The following is a 17,977-nucleotide window of genomic DNA, read 5'->3' as shown; positions in this document are numbered from 1 at the left end:
TGGCAAGATTTCTTGTGATGCCAGCGTTTCGATATTTTATCACAAAAATCAACCTCTTATATTTGTTTGTTCTGGCTTTACCATTTGTTAAGGTTTTTGTCCCTTCTGTTTTGTTCCCTCAACACTCTGTTTGTAAATGGCATGTTAATTTCCTTCTTTTCTTATATGTTTCCATTGTTTTAAGTTTAACTATTTCCCTTTCGTTATTATCATATAATTTGATCGTTCTATCAGGTTAAGCCAGTTGGATCGTTATTAAAGAGTAAGATTATACCAAGTTCTTATCATCTCTGTCTCTCATCCTTCTACCTTTCTACTTGGACATGCTGGAAGCACATGGTCATTATAGCTTGCATAATTAGTTTTGATGATTTTTATTTATGAAGCGCATCTACAAATCCACCTGCATGTAAGTAAGTACGTACAGCTAATAGATTGACTTGTCTTTGGGCAGAATCCAGAAAATTTATGTAAAAAAAGTCGTTTTTTTTGTAAGAATTTCGAAGAGAGATCATTTTTCAGTATGAGAACGACAAAACTTGTCAAACATGTTCCAAAGATGAAAAGGCAAATGCTCAACTTAGTTCGGCTGATTATATAAGATAATAGATGAGTGAACATTTTATAATTCGTGTTCATGAATAAGGATGTTGGAGTTTCTAGATTCATAGCAGTAAGTCAAAATCAGATTTGTATGGCTAGTAAAATCGAAATACTTTGTATACAAGACGATCTAAGAATTTGTCATTGGGTCCGTGAAAGAGGGCGCGCTGAGGTTGAACCCGTGACCAGCCCAAATTTCTTGCTTACTTGTAGTTCAGAAATCAATTTTACAAGTTCTTTGACAATGTTATTGGCAATGTTATAATCAGATGAGTGTGATTTACAGCGTCAAGAACTGGTTATTTCATGCTTGTTTTTTTTTTTTTATAAATGTCATTTATAAACAAAACCATTTTAGAAATAGATCATTGAATTTTCAATCTTTTCAAAGTTCCACTAGAACATCCAATCCAACAAATTCAAGGATCTGTTGTTGAACCATGGAGATCAGATCTGTTGATGGTTTTTAAGAAAGAATTTTTAACTGATTTCATAATATAATTGCATTAATTTTGTTCAATTACACCCTTTCTCTTGGCAATGTCCAACTGTAACTCATTAGGAATGGGTGCAGTTGGGTTCTTAAAAACTGTGACTTGGGTGCTCACATGAGCTTCTGAGAACAACCTTTTCCATTAATCACCACTTTATCAGAGGGTCAGCAAGGTAACAGGGAGAAAAGCTACTTACTGTTCATGAAGAAGGAAGCCACTTTTTTGCCTTTTTTTTCTCCCATTTTGCAGTGGCCACTGACCAGACTTGGCCTTTTTCTTAAAAGAAAATACTATAGTAATTTTTACATAGGATCCTACTTTATGATAGCCAGATATGCTGGGGCAAATTCTTGCGGCACCGGATCATGGCTTCCTCCACCTCCGCTCGCAATGAATCCCATTGTAACAACAGCAGGGTCCCACTTTGCACCATCGCCGTGTCGGGGAAGGATCCATGATCCATTGTCACTTTCCCTGCTGCTTTAGCTGCTGCTTTTCTTGGTCTCCCCTTCCCTTTTTGTTCTCACAGTGGCTCCTGGCTTTAGGTGGTTGGGTGGTGGTGCCTCTTAGTGTGACCCGTAGAACAGGAGGGATACGATGATGGGGAGGACAGCTAAAAGTCCCAATGCCGGTCTCCTGCAGCTGCTGCTACTGCTCTTGTTTCTCGGTGCAGTTTCCCCAAAACACCATGGTACTCTCTCTCTCTCTCTCTCTGTGTGTGTGTGTGTGTGTGAGAGAGAGAGAGAGGTAAATAAGAATACAAGGAAGAAAAAGAAGTTGGTATGGTAAAGAATGAGTGGTATCTTGTTTGCTTTTTTATTCTTCTTCTTCTTCTTCTTCTTCTTCTCTCTCTCTCTCTCTCTCTCTCTCTCTCTCTCTCCTTTTTTTTTTAGTGTTATATACTCTCATTCTGGCATTGCCTACTCCGCTTCATTACTTACAATTGGTTTTTGAGTTGCTGTTGGGTAAAGGAAATGAAGTGACATAGAGTTCAGGATTGCTGCTTCATCCCGAGTGCAAAGAGCACCTCCCCTCTTTGTGTTCATTCTCGTCTTTCCCGACAATGATACCCTCTTTTTTCCTTTTGAATCTAATGGTTGATGGTGGTTCTCCTAGTTCAGGATAATAGGACTAATAGAAGTACTGACTTGTTGGTCACAGCAATATCCTGCCCTTTCTCACATTTTCATCCGATTTAAGATGATGAAACCGAACACCTTCTCTGCGTCATATTTTGTTCGTATGCCGATGATGAATCATTGTCTGCCATTTTAGGTCCTAGACATAATACAAACTAGTTATAAGATGGGGCATGTTTCTTCCTCTCTTTTCCCTCTTATGCGAACGGCAATGGACGGCATTCTACTACATATCAGAGAAGCTTGCTCATTTATCTGTTCATGAAATAAGTATATGTGATATCCATTATCCACATCGATCCAATGTTCCTGCAGTATAAATGCCTTGAAAGGAAAAACCTGTCGTTTCCACTCTGGATTTGATTTTTGACTATTATTACACCTGGTAGATATACTGGCTTGTTGATCATCGTAGGGCTCACTTTCCTGTTGCTTGGGTGGCTGGAAGGAGGGCCCTTGTAAATACGTGATTATGATGTCAATTGATAAAATTGAAGCTCGCTATCTCTACCTTTCAAGTTATTGCTGTAATGGGATGCTGCCATGCTGGTAGTTTCTTTTTTCAAGTAGTCCAGTCCACCTTTTAGGGTTAACAGACCAAATAACGGTCGGATGTCAAACATAGGTTCTAATTCTATATAGCTGCTAATTGCAAAGGCAGCTATTCTTGCCCGTCCTTTACTCTTGGAGAATGAAGAATTCATAATTGAAGAATTCATAATTTCTTGAAGAGAAGTGGTGTATAAGAGAATTTGTGAGCTAGTTTTTTTTTTGTCAAATAATCATATAAAAACTGGTTTTTGAGTAACTCACTAGAGTTTTATTGGACTTGGACTTGATTTTATTAGCAACGAACAACTAACCTTCCAGATATCTACCTTTCGCTTAGATACTTTATGTCATCTGTCATCATATGGTTTGACTGGGGCAGATCCACATGGTGCCATCTTGACCTGGATCCACCCCTTTTAGTTTCTCCTTTCCAGCAACTCTTCCTTACCTCACCCATGACATGACTCTTTGGTGGGGCAATGACTATCTGAGTTGGGCCTGGCTGTTTAACCTAATAACTCACCAGAAATGCCCGACTGTTCTGGAGCCATTGATGATTACCTGATTTTACCTTGGAACTCGTGTTTCATGTTGGTGGTGTCTGAGTTTTGGCGAGATGATGCTGAAATTAGCATGCATTCAAGAGATACATATTATTGACTAGTTGATTTTATTCTTGGTTTGGTCCGATGCTGCAAAAACACCTGTCTGTGTGTTTCTATGTGCATGAAACCACACAAATATCTATCGTCGTAAAACATCATTAGGACCAAAACTTAACTACCTTTTTCTGGTGGCAACTTTATTAGTGGCGCATTCCACCCAGACATACATTTATTAGCTATAGTAAAATGTCAGACTTGGTTCTGGAGTTTGTGTTAGAATTGTACAGAAGCTGTGGAATGGCTACATCACTGCTCAAATGGCCTGAATAACTAATAGTAATGAATTTGACATTTGTTGGATTGTTTTGTCAGACGCAAATGCTTGGTCATATGCTTTTTTAATCCATGTGATCATTGATTGATGCATATAGATTCATGGCTATGGCATTTTTGGTTCCCAATTGGAACATGGACCATGATAGCTTGAGCAGTAATAAGTTATGGAGGAACCTAGTCACCTAATTTTTCACTCACTTTGGTTGGATATAATTATTTGATTGATTAAATTGACATGAGAAATCACCCATCTAAGAAGCAAACATAAAATTCAAATCTATGTGGCAAGCACTGCTTGCTCCAGTTTTACATTGGAAAAGTTACATTGATTTCACACGTTACCAAGATATTACAAAATTTAGTTGGGACATTTACTGAAATCAAACAATGTTATTGATATTGCATTTGAAGATTATATTCTGCAGCCATAGACTCCTATTTTATCCTTTCCTCTTTCTTGCTCTATTTGCAGATCCCTGTCTTTGTTTCTTTTTCTCTTAACTTCAATAAGTAATTCCTTTCCCTTAGGGCCTGCAGTTTCTTTGTTATCATCTTACACATCATGTGCTTTTGCTTTTCAGGAAATCCTGCTAATGAGATTGTTGAAATAATTAATGCCAACCGCACATCCAACAAGTTACCAATACTGAATAACAATCCTGGTCTGGGTTGCATGGCCTTACAGTATATAATGGAATGTGGAGGAAACTGCAGTAGGAACAACACCTCAAGCTGTACACCCCCTGAGGTTGACATTACCGAGGTCTTTGCTCCCAATTGTGGTGTAGAGCTACCAACTATCGACATCATATCTGGTCGCCTAGTTGGATGTAATTGGAATTATCTTGACCCGTTGGAAGCATATGCTGCTGTCCTGGTTCCAGACAACAAGACACTCTCTATTTTATATCAGAAGAATCACACTGAAGTTGGGGTTGGACTTGGTAGAACAGGTAATAAAAAGCCATTCTTTTGGTGTATCCTATTCAGCAGCGGGCCATCCAATTCCACATTTGTCGTTGATAGTAAAGAAATGGTCAAGCAGAAGCATGGGTGCTTTAGCGGGATTGGTAGCACCTGTAATTCTAGTTCCAAACTTTCTTCTATGTCTGGCTTATCTAGTTGTCTTCTTCTTGTATTTATTTATTTTTGTTCCTTGTGTTTTAACATTTAAAATAGTCATCAAAGTGTGTTTACTGTTAAAAAATGTTCAATCATGTTCCTTGAAATTTTGTTCAATCATCTTGCAAATACTTCTAGTTCTGCTGATACACATCGATGGGCTTTTAGTCCTTGAATACCTCCACTTGGCTATTAAAGAGAAACAGGATATAGAAATCTCTGAAACAATTGACAGTAACTTCGATAATATATTTATACAAGTTATGGCTCTACATTGTCTCATCGACCATCGTTCTTTAATTATTTTAATTCCTGAAACTTTATTTTCTATTATACTCTTTTGTACAGATCTCCGGTTGTCCCTCAAAAATAAAATTACTCTTGTCTATCTTATATGAGAGAACTTCAACGATAATGGGCTGTCATCTTCTTTCAGTTTTTTTGATGCTTGTGGGGGTACAAACACCTTCCAGAACCGCAATGTCTCGTCTGCGCTTGCTGAGACAACAGTGGTTCCATCTGGGCTCTGTGATAGGTAGAGAACTCTGGAAGTGTGTCCTTTCAGTTCCCCCAATTTGGTCATGGAAGGGTATCTCCACAAGGAAAGCTGGTTTTGGCTGTATCCATGACTGCTTAGAATCTCCTTCTGGTGCCTGTTCCACTCCAATGCACATACCTGTTTTGGCATTAACTATTTCATCATTTTCGTTTTTTATGTAATTGACTCAGCCAAGTATATTCAGCAGCATCCTTCCACAGAAATTAACCTTGCTGTAGTGATGCTTATCTAACACATGCAAAGTTCTAGTGATTTCCAATTTACAAATCCTAGATTGTTATAACTTATATCAGTATATTAGCTCCTTTGCAGCAGTCCAATGGTTTGTGTGCATGCATGGTCCAACAAATCGCCTAAAAAAAGAACCTAGGTAGAGAGTCTAGAGACATACCTGGGATTGAGTATCTGTACTGGAAATACATTGGCCTGTTTGAGTATTCCACATCTTAATACATCGATCTGCTGTTCCTCCTCCTGATGCCAATATATTGGACTGATAGGGGCACCATGCTATTGCCTTGACGGCTGCTCGGTGCTCTGTTAAACGATGCAGGTATCCTTGTGACGATGATGCCATGACAGAAGCATCCCATATGTGAAGGAGATTGTCATTGCCTCCACTTGCTAACTGATTGCCACTCCCTGACCATCTTAACCCGCACACCTCTTGGGCATGTGCACGTAGACGTGATACAACATTGCTTCTTGATCTCACTGTCAACCGTTCATGTTAGACCACAAAAATAATCAAGCAGTATAAAGCTAATGCAACGAGATAGATTAACACACCGTCACGGTTGATGATGGTGCTGTCGCCACTGCCGGATGTCAATACAGAACCGTTCCATGCTAGACATCCCACTCGCTTCATGTGTCCAGAGAGGCTTCTTATCTGTGGGAAACCAATCACACAATCTTGATCTCCAAAAATGGTCGAAACAGCCATTCGTAGTCGAGAAAGCGAAACCACTTACCTTGCGCTGTGCTTTACAATCCCATATCTGGATATCAGAATTGCTGGTTCCAACAGCTATCGTGTTCCCATCTCCAGTCCAAGCAACACTACTGAGATAGTGGTCCTCCTCAACTTCCATGAGCACTCGCACCTTCCCAGTATCTGCACTCCACAGATACAACGTGGATCCAAGAGCAACTGCTAGTACATTATTGGACCCCCAGTCCAGGACATTCAAATAGTAATCGTCCATTAGGTTTGGTGCATCAAGTATCCGATCAGACGACTGGTTAGAAAAGAAATGGCATTAGATCGTTCACTAAATTAGGCACATAAAATCTGCAATCCGGTATCTTCCACTGTATATGCCTTTTTTGCCACGTTAAGCCAAAATTCTTATTCGCTGTACACCTCGTGCTATCAATTACTTATGTCATATCTTACAAGTCCATGGCACGGTGAACAATAATGGGACCTGTAAAACCTTTTTCGTTAATTATTACTAGTCCTGGTTCGAGAACCGGTTGTGGTGTTTATTGGAAGTGAGGACGACACCGACCCGGAGGAGCTGTTTTATCTGGGGGTCTCTCTGATTAGGTTATGATTCAGACAATGGTTAGTCTACTTGAGGTCTAAAAACTGGCTTCATACTAGGTTTTTAATATCATCCAAATGCTGTCTTAAATATGTGAAAAGCCTCGTCACATTTTGTAGATAATATGAAACTGCGACATTTTAGGACACCATTAGGAACAAGTACCACAATACGTAAAACCGTAAAGGTCTCACATCCACAACACAGGCACACCTTTTATCTTCCAAATTTATTTTAATGTACTTTTTTTTTCCGGAGAAAAGATAAAAATTACAGAAGTGCTCGAGTTCTAAAAATTTCCACAGTGACAACAACAGTTGTTTGGCTTTGTCATCTTTCTTACTAGAATTAAAAAATTAGTAACCCAGTTACTTTATAACGCTACCTGGTCATTTACGCAATAGAATAGCTGACTTTAGTCCGCGCAAATGCCTAAGGCTTATAAAGGGATTGGTGGGTAACTGATCAGAACTAATTAACTTATCCAAGATTTTACGGAAGTCGGAAAATCCAATTCAGAAAACTGGGACACCAACTTAGAAGAGGACCTAAGTTAATTCAAATTCACGTAATCGTCAACAATAAAACTAAACGTACTTGTCATTTCTAAGAATACAGAAACTTAGAAGTCATGATCAGATGTAGATTTTGTACTATTCCAACATGAAAGCAAGGAGGACATATGTGTTAAAGCGGTTCCGTTTGCCACACGTCAAGCTTGAAATATTTTCTTAAAAGTCAAAAAGTATCATGTCATGAGGCGACAAGTTTGTTGCATTATAATTATTAAAAAGAATTATAGCTGTCCATTTCCCAAGCACTAGAACTTACCGCATGTTCCAACAATCATGTTCCACTGACCTAAATAACGCCTACGAGGTCTAAACTTTATTAAAATGATGTCTGCAAATCAATCTTGCGACTTCAAGAGGACCAACTTCTTTCCCTTCAATTAAAAATTCACAGACTCTAATACCTTTAAACATTATGAATTTATTGGAAAAAAAAAAAACTGGCTATCTCCCATGTAGACAGTCCCCTGCTCAAGCCTTGCTCTTATTAGTTATTACCGTTTTCAGCTTCATAAATACTTAAGAATACCAATTTCATATAAAACAAATTAGAGCAAAAAGATAGGGTTGAGTTTAGCCAAACCTTCGGTAAGCAACGGACGCTCCTAGACGAAGGCGGAGATTCGTCCTCATGACGCATCTCGTCGATAAAACGCGTTCTCTTCTTCATCGATCCTGTGCTTGGCTGAAATCTGAGCATTCTGTACGGTTTCCCGTCAGAATCTGTCAAAAAAACGTCTTCAAGCATTTTCTGGTAGAGTTCCTGTTCAAAAAAGATTAAATTGCCGCTTAAAGAGATGATCTTTTACTACCCAAATGGCGTGTCCATTTGAATTCATACAAATAAACAAACACCTGGATGGAAGTACCTTGGGTGTTGAGGATGCTGGTGATATGGGTGGGGAGGGACCCTTTTTCCCTGTTGTACTTAACAGAGACTGCGCAAATCCTATATTCATGGGGCTCCTTGAAGGTATGAACCGATCCGCCTGTCAAATATTTCTTGTTTAATAGGAAAGGAGGGAAAAACATAAAAATAAACCTGGACGAAATGTTTTTCTTATCCTAAAAGCCTATCTCTCCCAAACTTTTTTTTAAAATTAAGTTCCGTCTACATCAGAATGCATCAGCTAATATGTGTCGCATCTGCCTCTTGTCGACACAAGATAGGGCCGGTCCTGGTTTTCCATTTTTATTTTTTAATCAATTTAAAATGTTTTAAATTAATTCCAAATTCAGAAAATGCAAAAGGCAAGTAGATTGGCCGACAGGTCAAAATTTGATTATATTTACCCCTTATTGCTTGCTCACCACCGACGGCAGTAAAATAATTTTCTTACCAACAAATGTAAAGATAGCAATTCTAAAATGTAAATCCTCAATGCCATTATAAAAATGAAATTGCTAACTAAATATTGAAGTTGTCTTATGTTTACAGGCATACAAGCAGAGTTGTAAATAATTTTGATAAATAACGACACATCTATCGCCGATTAAAGTGAAAAAGTAACTTGATGAGAGTTACATGAAATGTGAGATTCGATTTAATAGGTTAAATATTTTGTTTTTGTTAAAAGCATCCTGAAAATCAAATGAGAGGTTATCAGCTAGCGCAGCAACTACTAATGATGCCTAATTATATTTTCTAACTTACCGTAATTATTTATGTGGAATAAAGAAACAAATTTAATTCCCTCTGCGTGGGAAGAGCAGCGGACTTCATGTTTTCCCTTGAGCAAGCAAATTTTCATATGAAAACGCTTCCTTCCGGACGGCACCTGGGTCAAATTCCTTGTAAATCAAACAATTCATGCTTCTATCTAAGCGGAAGGGGGGCGAAAACATGAAATGGGGTTGAATTGGCTACGTGCAACTCCACCCGTTTGAGCAAGAAGCCAACGAAATGATCTCAATTGTTCATCCAGATCGTCGGGTTACTCATCTGGTCAGTATCGAATCGTCAGATTCAACAAGAACAATTGTTTAAGCGCTCTGTCAATCCAATTCGCTTATCTTCTCGCTAAAAGATCTCGCAATCATCTCCCTATATCAGAGAGCCCAAAACTGCTAAAAAGATCTCTGCGGAACCATGAAAACGACACGGAATCTCGACGCGAAAATATCGGACAAGAATTCAAAGATTCTTAAACCAGATCGGAAAACCTCACCGCTTAGAATTAACCAAACCGGAAACCGATCGAAGAAAGACTCACCTGCTCGGTGCGATTGGACGGACTGTCCGGAAACAGGGAGCGGAGATACGAATCCCATCCTATCATGGTCGCCTTTCCGTCCCTCTGCTTCTCCCCTTTCCGTCCGATTCCACGAGCAGGGGCCTCCTTCGTGCCAGCCAAGCCCTCCCACCGGTACGAACGAAAGCGCTCTCGCCGGAACCAACACGGCGACCGAATTCCGGTGGCCGGAAACAGTGGTGGTGCGTCTTCCCTCAGGAGGAGAACGAAGAAGAAGACATCACGATTCCTCCAGCCTTTAGCTTGAGGAGGTGGCGCCAAGAGTCGTGATCTTTGAATCCGGTCAAGGGCGGGATAAGAAGCCTCCTTTTCGTCCTCGAATAGAAAAACAGGGCCAATTCAGGAATTCCGCCTGTTCAATTCTTTTCCAAAAAACCGCACACTTTAGAAAACATTCGCAAAAAGCGTGCTCAATCCGCGGTCGGCTCTACCTATTTAGCACCAGAGCTCTCAGAATACTTCCACCTTTCCTTCCCTAAGGACCGTTCATCTTCGAGATGGACGGCCGGAAAAATTCTTTCGAAAAGTTGGGAACGTAATAAAATCTTCGAAAAATACATTTATGGGCGCATTTCCAAATCTTGTGACACTCCCTCCTTTTCGATATCCGAATGGAGCAACTAAAATTCAAATGGAGAACCAAATATAAGCAAAGTTAGGTGAAAATAAAAGACCATATTGGAAAGCAATAAAAATATAAAAGAGGAGAAGCATCATATAATATGGGCCGGTTTTCCCATAATAGGACGGCACAACATTACAACTCAGAACCGATTTTCCCACTTTGAGAGATTTGGTTTTTGAAATTTGATTTGAGAAATGAAAGCAATTGATACCAGAAAGATTGCTTGGAGTTCAAATATTTATGAGAAGATATCGTATTTGGGGCAATGCTATGGTTCGGGTCCGGGCCGGGTCAATACAACGGCATCGGGTTTTGGATCCGGGTCTGTGAATTTTTGTGGTTCTTTTATTTTGCTTTTCCGAGCTCATGTCCTTTCAGGAACTGCTTCGACAAGAACTTTTTACATGGACGATGCTCCTGCCGTGGCCCATTTGACGTCTCATCCGGATGCGTTTTAAGTACATAATATATTATGTAGATAAACTGAAGTCTGTCGATTGTTCAATGGTTAAATATTTAAAAAGTGAAAAACAGAACCCCCGCCAGCCATCTTTATGTTTTACATCGTTGGTAGTGTTTTTACTGCTTGATGCTTTCAGTGATTGTTTTGAAAGATTATGTCATTTGACAATGTCCAGCAGCCAATTGATTTAATCTTCAATCCTATAATATATATATATATACACACACACACAAAATATAGTTGTTGAATATTTTTTTTTTAAATCATCTCTAAAAAGATCATAAATTGTCGCTAAAACTACTATAAACCATGGTCAATACCAATTCACTGACGGTTAAATTTTTATATTTTAATCATGTGACAAACAATATCTTGCATACATAAGTGTTATATATATATATATATAGTTACTCAGAGGAAAAGAGGCAAATAATTTCACATTATTTGAAGATAAAATGAGAACTTGCTCCACATGTAATTTTCTTGAGTTGTGAACGTTTCCTAAACGACGCTATCTAGAAGTTGTGGACGAAAGCAGGCCTACATGTTGAAACCTGCCAATTTCCCATTTTTTGTCCTTATGAAGGGGTGTCCTTCCAAACACACAAGACTTAAGCTTTAACTTCCTCTGGGTAAACATTTAGGTGGTGTTTGGATGATACTTTCAAAACTTGGCTTTCGTAAAACCTGGTTTCGTTAAAACTTGTTTTTAAAACCTGGTTTGCTTGTTTGCATGACAAGGTAAAAACCAGGTCTTCACTTTTCCAAACCTGGTTTGTGTTTGGATGGCAAAAAATGAGTTTTTGAAGATATTTGTAAAAAAAAAAAACAGTTCATATAGTAATGTTATAGCTATAACATTTAAGAGCATTCTCAAATGTAAATTTCATTATCTACAGTCTTAATAAATTGGGCAGCCCTATACACTATGTCTTCTTGTCTCATCAAAACCAAGTTCTAGGTGAAAAAATCTAGGGAGGGTCCAAGTTTTTCATCACCATATTAAAACTCAGTTTTATGTAAATTTTCATAAATTCTATGTAATTCATTATTTATATATTAAACTGCAACATCATTAGCTTATTCATAAATTGGTGACCCTCAATCATTTTACCGCATATTTGAGAAGTATTAATTTTTCGAATTAGAGCTCTTTGGGCAAAAAATTCTAACTCTACCAGTGACATATTGTAGAGTTACTTACCATAGCATTTGAATGTGAATCTTTCAAATATAAAGCGCCGTGCCACCCAATTGTAGCAAGTATGTTGGCGTTTCTTACCGACACTTTATTTACATTTGGCCTCATTGTAAAGAAGCTAACTGGCATACCTCCCATGGAAAGTTCTCCACTTCGTCTCTTATCTTAATTCGCGTGCCCCCTTCCAAGTTTTGTCTCCTTCCCTCATTGCTGGAAAAAAAACACGAAAAAGTTCACTTGGAAAGTTCAATTATATATTCGTTATATGTGTGCATGTAGTTTCACCTTTGATTCTTGCATAAATTACGTACATTTATTGGTTATATTGTATACTAAGGGATCTAAGGCTAAAATATTCTTGGTAAAAAGAAAAATAAGCAATCTAAGTGTATTTTCTATAAGACAAGAATACTTCGAAAAGATAAATATTTTTTGTTATTTAATGTGTCAATCCCAATCTTGTAAGTTATATCTGACAATTGAAAATCCATTTTTGCTAGATTTATCATTTACTACTCTAATGTTGGTTGACCGAGTCAAAAATCTTAAATGTTTGATTCAGGAAGAGCCAAAGGCTGCATAATTCTTTTTAAATTAAGTGTAAATTTTAAAAAATTTTACATAAAAATTTTAAAGAATGATATTTTCACGTTCAAAATCTAGAAACTTTAATTCTCCTCATAAAAAAATTTCTACATCAAAAACTTTTTAGCTACAACCACCCCTGGTTTGATATTAAATGAATCGATTGAACCGCTCTGTATCGTTGTAATCTTCGTCGGACAGAGAGAGAAAGAGAGTCAAGAGAGGTTTTGCCATGGCGGAGACACCACGTATGATCATCTTCCCGTTCATGGCACAAGGCCACGCCCTCCCACTGCTCGACCTCGCCAAGATGCTGTCCTACCAGGGCATCAAGATCACCATTTTCACCACCCCGGCCAACTCCAACTTCATCCTCCACAATCTCTCTCAAACGCCAAACGTTGAGCTCGAGGTACTGGAGTTCCCACATTCTCAGGATCTGCCTCCTCATTGCGAGAACACCCACCAGCTCCCCTCCATGGACCTCTTCCTCCCTTTCCTTCTCGCCACCAAACGCCTTCAACAGCCCTTCGATCTGTCCCTACAGAAGATGGTCGACTCTGGCGACGTCGCCGCCGCCGCCGCCGTTCGCCCCCTCTGCATCATCTCCGACTTCTTCCTCCCCTGGACCCTCGACTCCGCGTCCAAGTTCGACATCCCCAGATTGGTGTTCCAGGGGATGAGTGCCTACGCCAGCTCCGTCTTGAGGGCGCTTGCTTCGCTCCAGCCTCTTACGAATGCCCTCTTGGACTCGGAGGTCTTCGAGGTTCCGGGGTTACCCACCAAGGTCCTGCTCACCAAAGCCGAGATGCCTAAGATATCGACTGATCCTGATCTTGACTGTAGCGGTCCGCTGCCCGAGCTCATCTACGAATGTTACCGAGCAGAGCTGCAGAGCCACGGCGCCATACTCAACACCTTCCTGGAGCTGGAGCCGCTCTACGTCGCCCACGTGCTGTCCTGTTACTACCGGCAGGGCTGGTGCCTCGGCCCCCTTTTCTTATTCGACGAGGTGGCGGAAGGGAGACGGGGTGCTGAAAGTCCCCACGTCCGAAGTACGTGCTCGAGTTGGCTGGACGGCCATGCGGATCGGCCGGGATCGGTGATCTACGCCTCCTTCGGGACGCAAGCACCGGTTTCCGACAGCCAGCAGACGGAGATCGCGTGCGGGCTGGAGGCCAGCGGCTGCCCGTTTGTGCTCGTAGTCAGGTCGAAAACGTGGTTGGCGCCCGAGGGGCTCGAGGAGCGCCTGGCCGGCAGGGGGCTGGTATTGAGAGAGTGGACTCCGCAGTGGCTGATACTGTCCCATCCGGCCGTCGGCGGTTTCTTGACGCACTGCGGCTGGAACTCGGTCTTAGAGAGCCTCTCGGCCGGGGTTCCCATGTTGACTTGGCCCATAATTGCCGACCAAACTGCGAACCAGAAGATGGTGGTGGACGAACTGGGCGCCGGAATCCTGACGGTGGCTCCCATCGAACGGGTGCGCGTGGGCGTGGTGGAGCGGGAGACGGTGAGGGGAAGAGTGGTGGAACTGATGCTGGGGGAAGAGGGTCGACGTGCGCGGGCCAGGGCAATGGAGATCGGCTGCGCGGCGAAGAGAGCTGTGGGACCGAGCGGGTCCTCTCGAACTAGCCTGAGATCCATGATCGGCCATCTACGCAGGTGGCCGGAGCTTCCGTACAATTCCGACGGTAATGAACGTGCAGTTTAACATGTTTAAATGACTAGTGTCATGCAATAATATGCAAAGTATATATATATATATATATATATATATATGTCGAGTCTTTGCTATAATAGTGTAACATAGGCTATATGTATCGCTGACAATCCTAAATGGGATGAGTTTTAGCATTAAGTCCTCCAAGGCTATTTTGGCCAATTTTGATCGCTTGGCTAACTCAAGAAGATTTTACCTTGGAATTATATTTGCTGTTTGACAGCCAAAGCCCAATCCACTACACCAACCATTTTCACTTGATTGGCGGAGACTTTGGGTGAAGTTAGATCGTAACGGTCAAACTATGAGGTCAAAACATAATTTTTCAATTTTTTTATAAAGTTTAAATTAAATTCAAAACTTTTGATTTTCTTTAATCAAAGGAGCCATGGCCTGCTGCCGGCCCCCATGCCTTTGCCCCTAGCGGCATGATTCATACCAATTTAGTGATTGTTTTCTAGTGATAAAATTTTTAAATTTTAATCATATGATAATATCTTGCATACGTTTTATATATATATATATGATTTTATGCTATAAAACGTCGTTAAAGTAGATGCTAATAGAAAAAGAGTAAACTAATTTCACATTTTTTGAAGATAAAACCAGAGCTTCCCTCCGCATCTAATTTTCTTGAGTTGTGAGCATTTTCTATACATGGTTACTTATAATTGTGGAAGGAAGCAGACCTAAGGGCGTGGTAGGGATGCTTGGGCCTAGGGGTGAACACAGGCCGAGTCAAGCCTGAGTTCAGTCAGCTCTAGCTCAGCTCGACTAATGAAACTTCGAACTCGAGAATAGATCGACGGAAGCAGTTCGAGCTCGACTCGGCAGTTACGTGTTGAACTCGAGCTCGACACGATTAAGGGTCGAGAAACTCGTTTGAATAGAATTGATATTCATCGTTACATGTTGAGCTTGAGTTCGAGTTCAACTAAAATTCGACAGACTTGTTTGAATAGAATTGATATTCATCGTTAAGTGTTGAGCATGAGCTCTATTCGATTAAGGCTCGAGTTCGATTTGGCAGTTATGTGTTGAGCTCGAACTCAACTCAATTATTTGAATGAGTCGACTCATGAACTCAAGCTCAACTTGTTAAGCAAGTGACTCAACTCAAACTTGTTCACGAACCCAGCTTTAACGAATTAGTTGTTCACCCCTACTTGGGCCTCAACTTTGCAAGTTCAACCAGGGGTATTCTGATACATTTTGAGAAAAACAAGGGGTATTTCAGCTATTTTACAAAATTTTTTGTCTCTATATATAGAAGGGTCTTGTTTAGAAGACTTAAGCTATTGGCAAGCCCCAATATATAACTTCATCAAGTGACCATTTAAAAAATGCACTACTGCATAACATTGGGTAACAACATTGATTGTTGTAGCATTGGGATTTTGGCCATGGTGAGCTAAGCTTTTTTTTTTATATAGAGAACTAAGAATATAGTTAACAAACTTTCAGTTGGCCATGAAGCAGTAATTTGAGTCTCGTGAGGCTGTCCTATATAACTAGACATAGCCAAGTTCAACCATTAATTTAAGTTTTCATATAGTAGAATACATGAGACATATGCCCCATGAAAACTCTACCTATCTATGCCCCCACATACATATATGTTTTGGGCAATGTTATATGCAGGCATGTGTGGACAATTTTTCATAAATTTAATGAGATTTATTATTTATATTATAGTCATAAATAACGTCTCGGAATTTTAAATGGCGAGGTTTTTCTCGGGTATAATACGGCGAGCTTAAAAAACCAAGAAAAATACGGTAAATTTTAAAAAAAATAAAAAAACTAAAAATGGAGAAAAAATAAAATAAGTGAAAAACTACTAACACAAACATCAAAAGATAAGTAGATTTGCAACAAATTAAAAAAAAAACTGTTTGACATTAAAAAAACTAAAAAATGAAAAAACTGAAAAAAACACTTTTAAATGTTTTTTAAAAAAACATGTTTTTTTTTAATTTTAAATGGCTAGTTAATTTATCTTGTTTTTTTTTCAAAAAAAATGCATTTGCTGTGATAATGATTTATATATCAAATTGCCACATAATGTTCATAGCAATAAAAATTGTTTGATATAAGTGGATGAAGTCATTGTCACTAGCGGCACCACTCATTATGTTCAAAACATAATCAAACATCTCGGGCCACACTTTCCAATCCAAAACTTATGGTCTCTTTATCATTAATTATGTTCTTGGAATAGAGATAAGAGGATGTGCTTTTGATGTCACAATGAAATTACATCAAAGATATCTTGGAAAAAGCTTAGATGACTAACACCTTTTGCTAGATGTGAAGAAACTCAACTTACTGATGCTAATTTATACCGGAGTTTGGTAGGGGCATTTCAATATGGTACATTAATAAGACCCGATATTGCCTTCACAGCCAATAAGGCTTGTCAGTTTAAGCATGAACCCATTAATCTTCATTGAGCATATGTCAAACATATTATTTGCTATCTTCAAGTCACCATAATTTTAGACTCAAATTTGGCAACCGTTTAAATTGGGCACTTGAAATTTATGCAGATGCAGATTGGGCGGGATGCCGTGATGATCGGCGATCTACTGATGCATACTAATCTAGACAAACCAAATTTTGAAATCAATTACTCCTATTTGATAATTTAATTGTTATACTCTGGTAAGACTTAGATCTATCTCTTTCTTTATATACATAACGAATTGGACTATTATATGACACTCTCTTTCATCCTTTACCCATAAGGCTGCACAACAAGTCGAGCTAGGTTGAGCTTGATTCAAATTCACTAGCCAAAGCCTGAGTCACGCTTAGCTCGTTTGTAAACGAGTCGAGCTCGAGTTCGAATGTATGCTCTACATGTTAATCGAGTTGAGTTTGAATGGTAAGAGCTTGACTCAGCTCTACTCTCAAAATTTGTAGCGACTAAACCGCGCCTGAGCCAGTTTTTTCGAGCCCCAAGCCTAAGCCCAATCGGGTATTCAGCTGATTCAGTAGACAATAAGCTAAAAGCATTAAAAAATACTCTAAAAAATAAGAAATATATAAAAATTAATTAAAAAAATTTTAAAAACTGGATGTGAAGCGACCGATTCGATTTGAAGGCCGATTCTGACAACGTCGCTTTAAACAGACTTCTCAGCACCATCATGAGAGAAGTGCGGCACTACTCGCGACAATCAATCCTCCCTTTGACTTGAGCTGATGGTGGGGAATGGGCTCTTTAATATTTTTTGTCCCTTACAACTTGTCTCTACTTTCCTGGCTGTTTTGGACAGTATATATTGTCCGCATGCCGGGTCGTTTAGCTGGGTATCCAATGTTGGGAAAATTCGATATCAGCTTTTTTAAAAAGGTACTATAATAATTTTTTTTTTTAAATAATATATCGGCCTTCATTGGCCATTATCCATATCAAGTTTTTTTAAAAGGTATGATAACAATTTATTTTTTTTGAATAATATATCGGCCCTCGTTGCATTGGCCATTATTCAGCGAATGAGCTACGAGTTTTTCCTTCTTTTTTTTTCATTTGAAAATTCATGAATGTATAATTTTTTAAATATTAAATAGAACAAACATGTGTTTAAATTTTC

At 39.4% G+C, this 17,977-nt stretch overlaps 3 protein-coding genes across 3 annotated transcripts; 2 read left to right on the top strand and 1 right to left on the bottom strand.

Moving 5' to 3' along the window:
- The first annotated feature begins 1,427 nt into the window (after nt 1-1,427).
- On the top strand, nt 1,428-4,968 carry LOC116265999 (uncharacterized). Its single transcript, XM_031647035.2, has 2 exons — nt 1,428-1,788; nt 4,311-4,968. The coding sequence occupies exons 1-2, from the start codon at nt 1,695-1,697 to the stop codon at nt 4,901-4,903; spliced, it is 687 nt and encodes a 228-aa protein (XP_031502895.1). The 5' UTR covers nt 1,428-1,694; the 3' UTR covers nt 4,904-4,968.
- Nucleotides 4,969-5,122: 154 nt separating this feature from the next.
- LOC116265853 (cell division cycle 20.2, cofactor of APC complex-like) lies at nt 5,123-12,202 on the bottom strand. Its single transcript, XM_031646807.2, has 8 exons — nt 12,077-12,202; nt 9,746-10,099; nt 8,402-8,521; nt 8,116-8,295; nt 6,385-6,651; nt 6,200-6,302; nt 5,802-6,124; nt 5,123-5,527 (listed from the first exon to the last, which is right to left on the bottom strand). The coding sequence occupies exons 1-8, from the start codon at nt 12,200-12,202 to the stop codon at nt 5,237-5,239; spliced, it is 1,764 nt and encodes a 587-aa protein (XP_031502667.1). The 3' UTR covers nt 5,123-5,236.
- Nucleotides 12,203-12,821: 619 nt separating this feature from the next.
- LOC116265943 (UDP-glucose flavonoid 3-O-glucosyltransferase 7-like) lies at nt 12,822-16,986 on the top strand. The gene is made up of 2 exons (XM_031646955.2): nt 12,822-14,349; nt 16,928-16,986. The coding sequence occupies exons 1-2, from the start codon at nt 12,891-12,893 to the stop codon at nt 16,978-16,980; spliced, it is 1,512 nt and encodes a 503-aa protein (XP_031502815.1). The 5' UTR covers nt 12,822-12,890; the 3' UTR covers nt 16,981-16,986.
- Nucleotides 16,987-17,977: the final 991 nt, after the last annotated feature.

The sequence above is a fragment of the Nymphaea colorata genome, chromosome 12, assembly GCF_008831285.2.
Source record: "Nymphaea colorata isolate Beijing-Zhang1983 chromosome 12, ASM883128v2, whole genome shotgun sequence".
Taxonomy (NCBI): domain Eukaryota; kingdom Viridiplantae; phylum Streptophyta; class Magnoliopsida; order Nymphaeales; family Nymphaeaceae; genus Nymphaea; species Nymphaea colorata.
The sequence above is the reverse complement of the archived record's forward strand: the minus strand, read 5'-3'. Positions and strand labels throughout refer to the sequence as shown.

Excerpts from the sequence above, each read along its gene's own strand:
- LOC116265999 (XM_031647035.2), top strand. The coding sequence starts at position 1,695 with ATGATGGGGAGGACAGCTAAAAGTCCCAATGCCGGTCTCCTGCAGCTG. Across the intron at positions 1,789-4,310 it reads AGTTTCCCCAAAACACCATG|GAAATCCTGCTAATGAGATT; the intron begins GTACTCTCTCTC and ends TTTGCTTTTCAG.
- LOC116265853 (XM_031646807.2), bottom strand. The coding sequence starts at position 12,202 with ATGCCAGTTAGCTTCTTTACAATGAGGCCAAATGTAAATAAAGTGTCG. Across the intron at positions 10,100-12,076 it reads ATTCACATTCAAATGCTATG|GACGAAAAGGAGGCTTCTTA; the intron begins GTAAGTAACTCT and ends TTTCTATTCGAG. Across the intron at positions 5,528-5,801 it reads GTACAGATACTCAATCCCAG|GTATGTGCATTGGAGTGGAA; the intron begins GTATGTCTCTAG and ends ATGCCAAAACAG.
- LOC116265943 (XM_031646955.2), top strand. The coding sequence starts at position 12,891 with ATGGCGGAGACACCACGTATGATCATCTTCCCGTTCATGGCACAAGGC. Across the intron at positions 14,350-16,927 it reads GCTTCCGTACAATTCCGACG|ATGCAGATTGGGCGGGATGC; the intron begins GTAATGAACGTG and ends AAATTTATGCAG.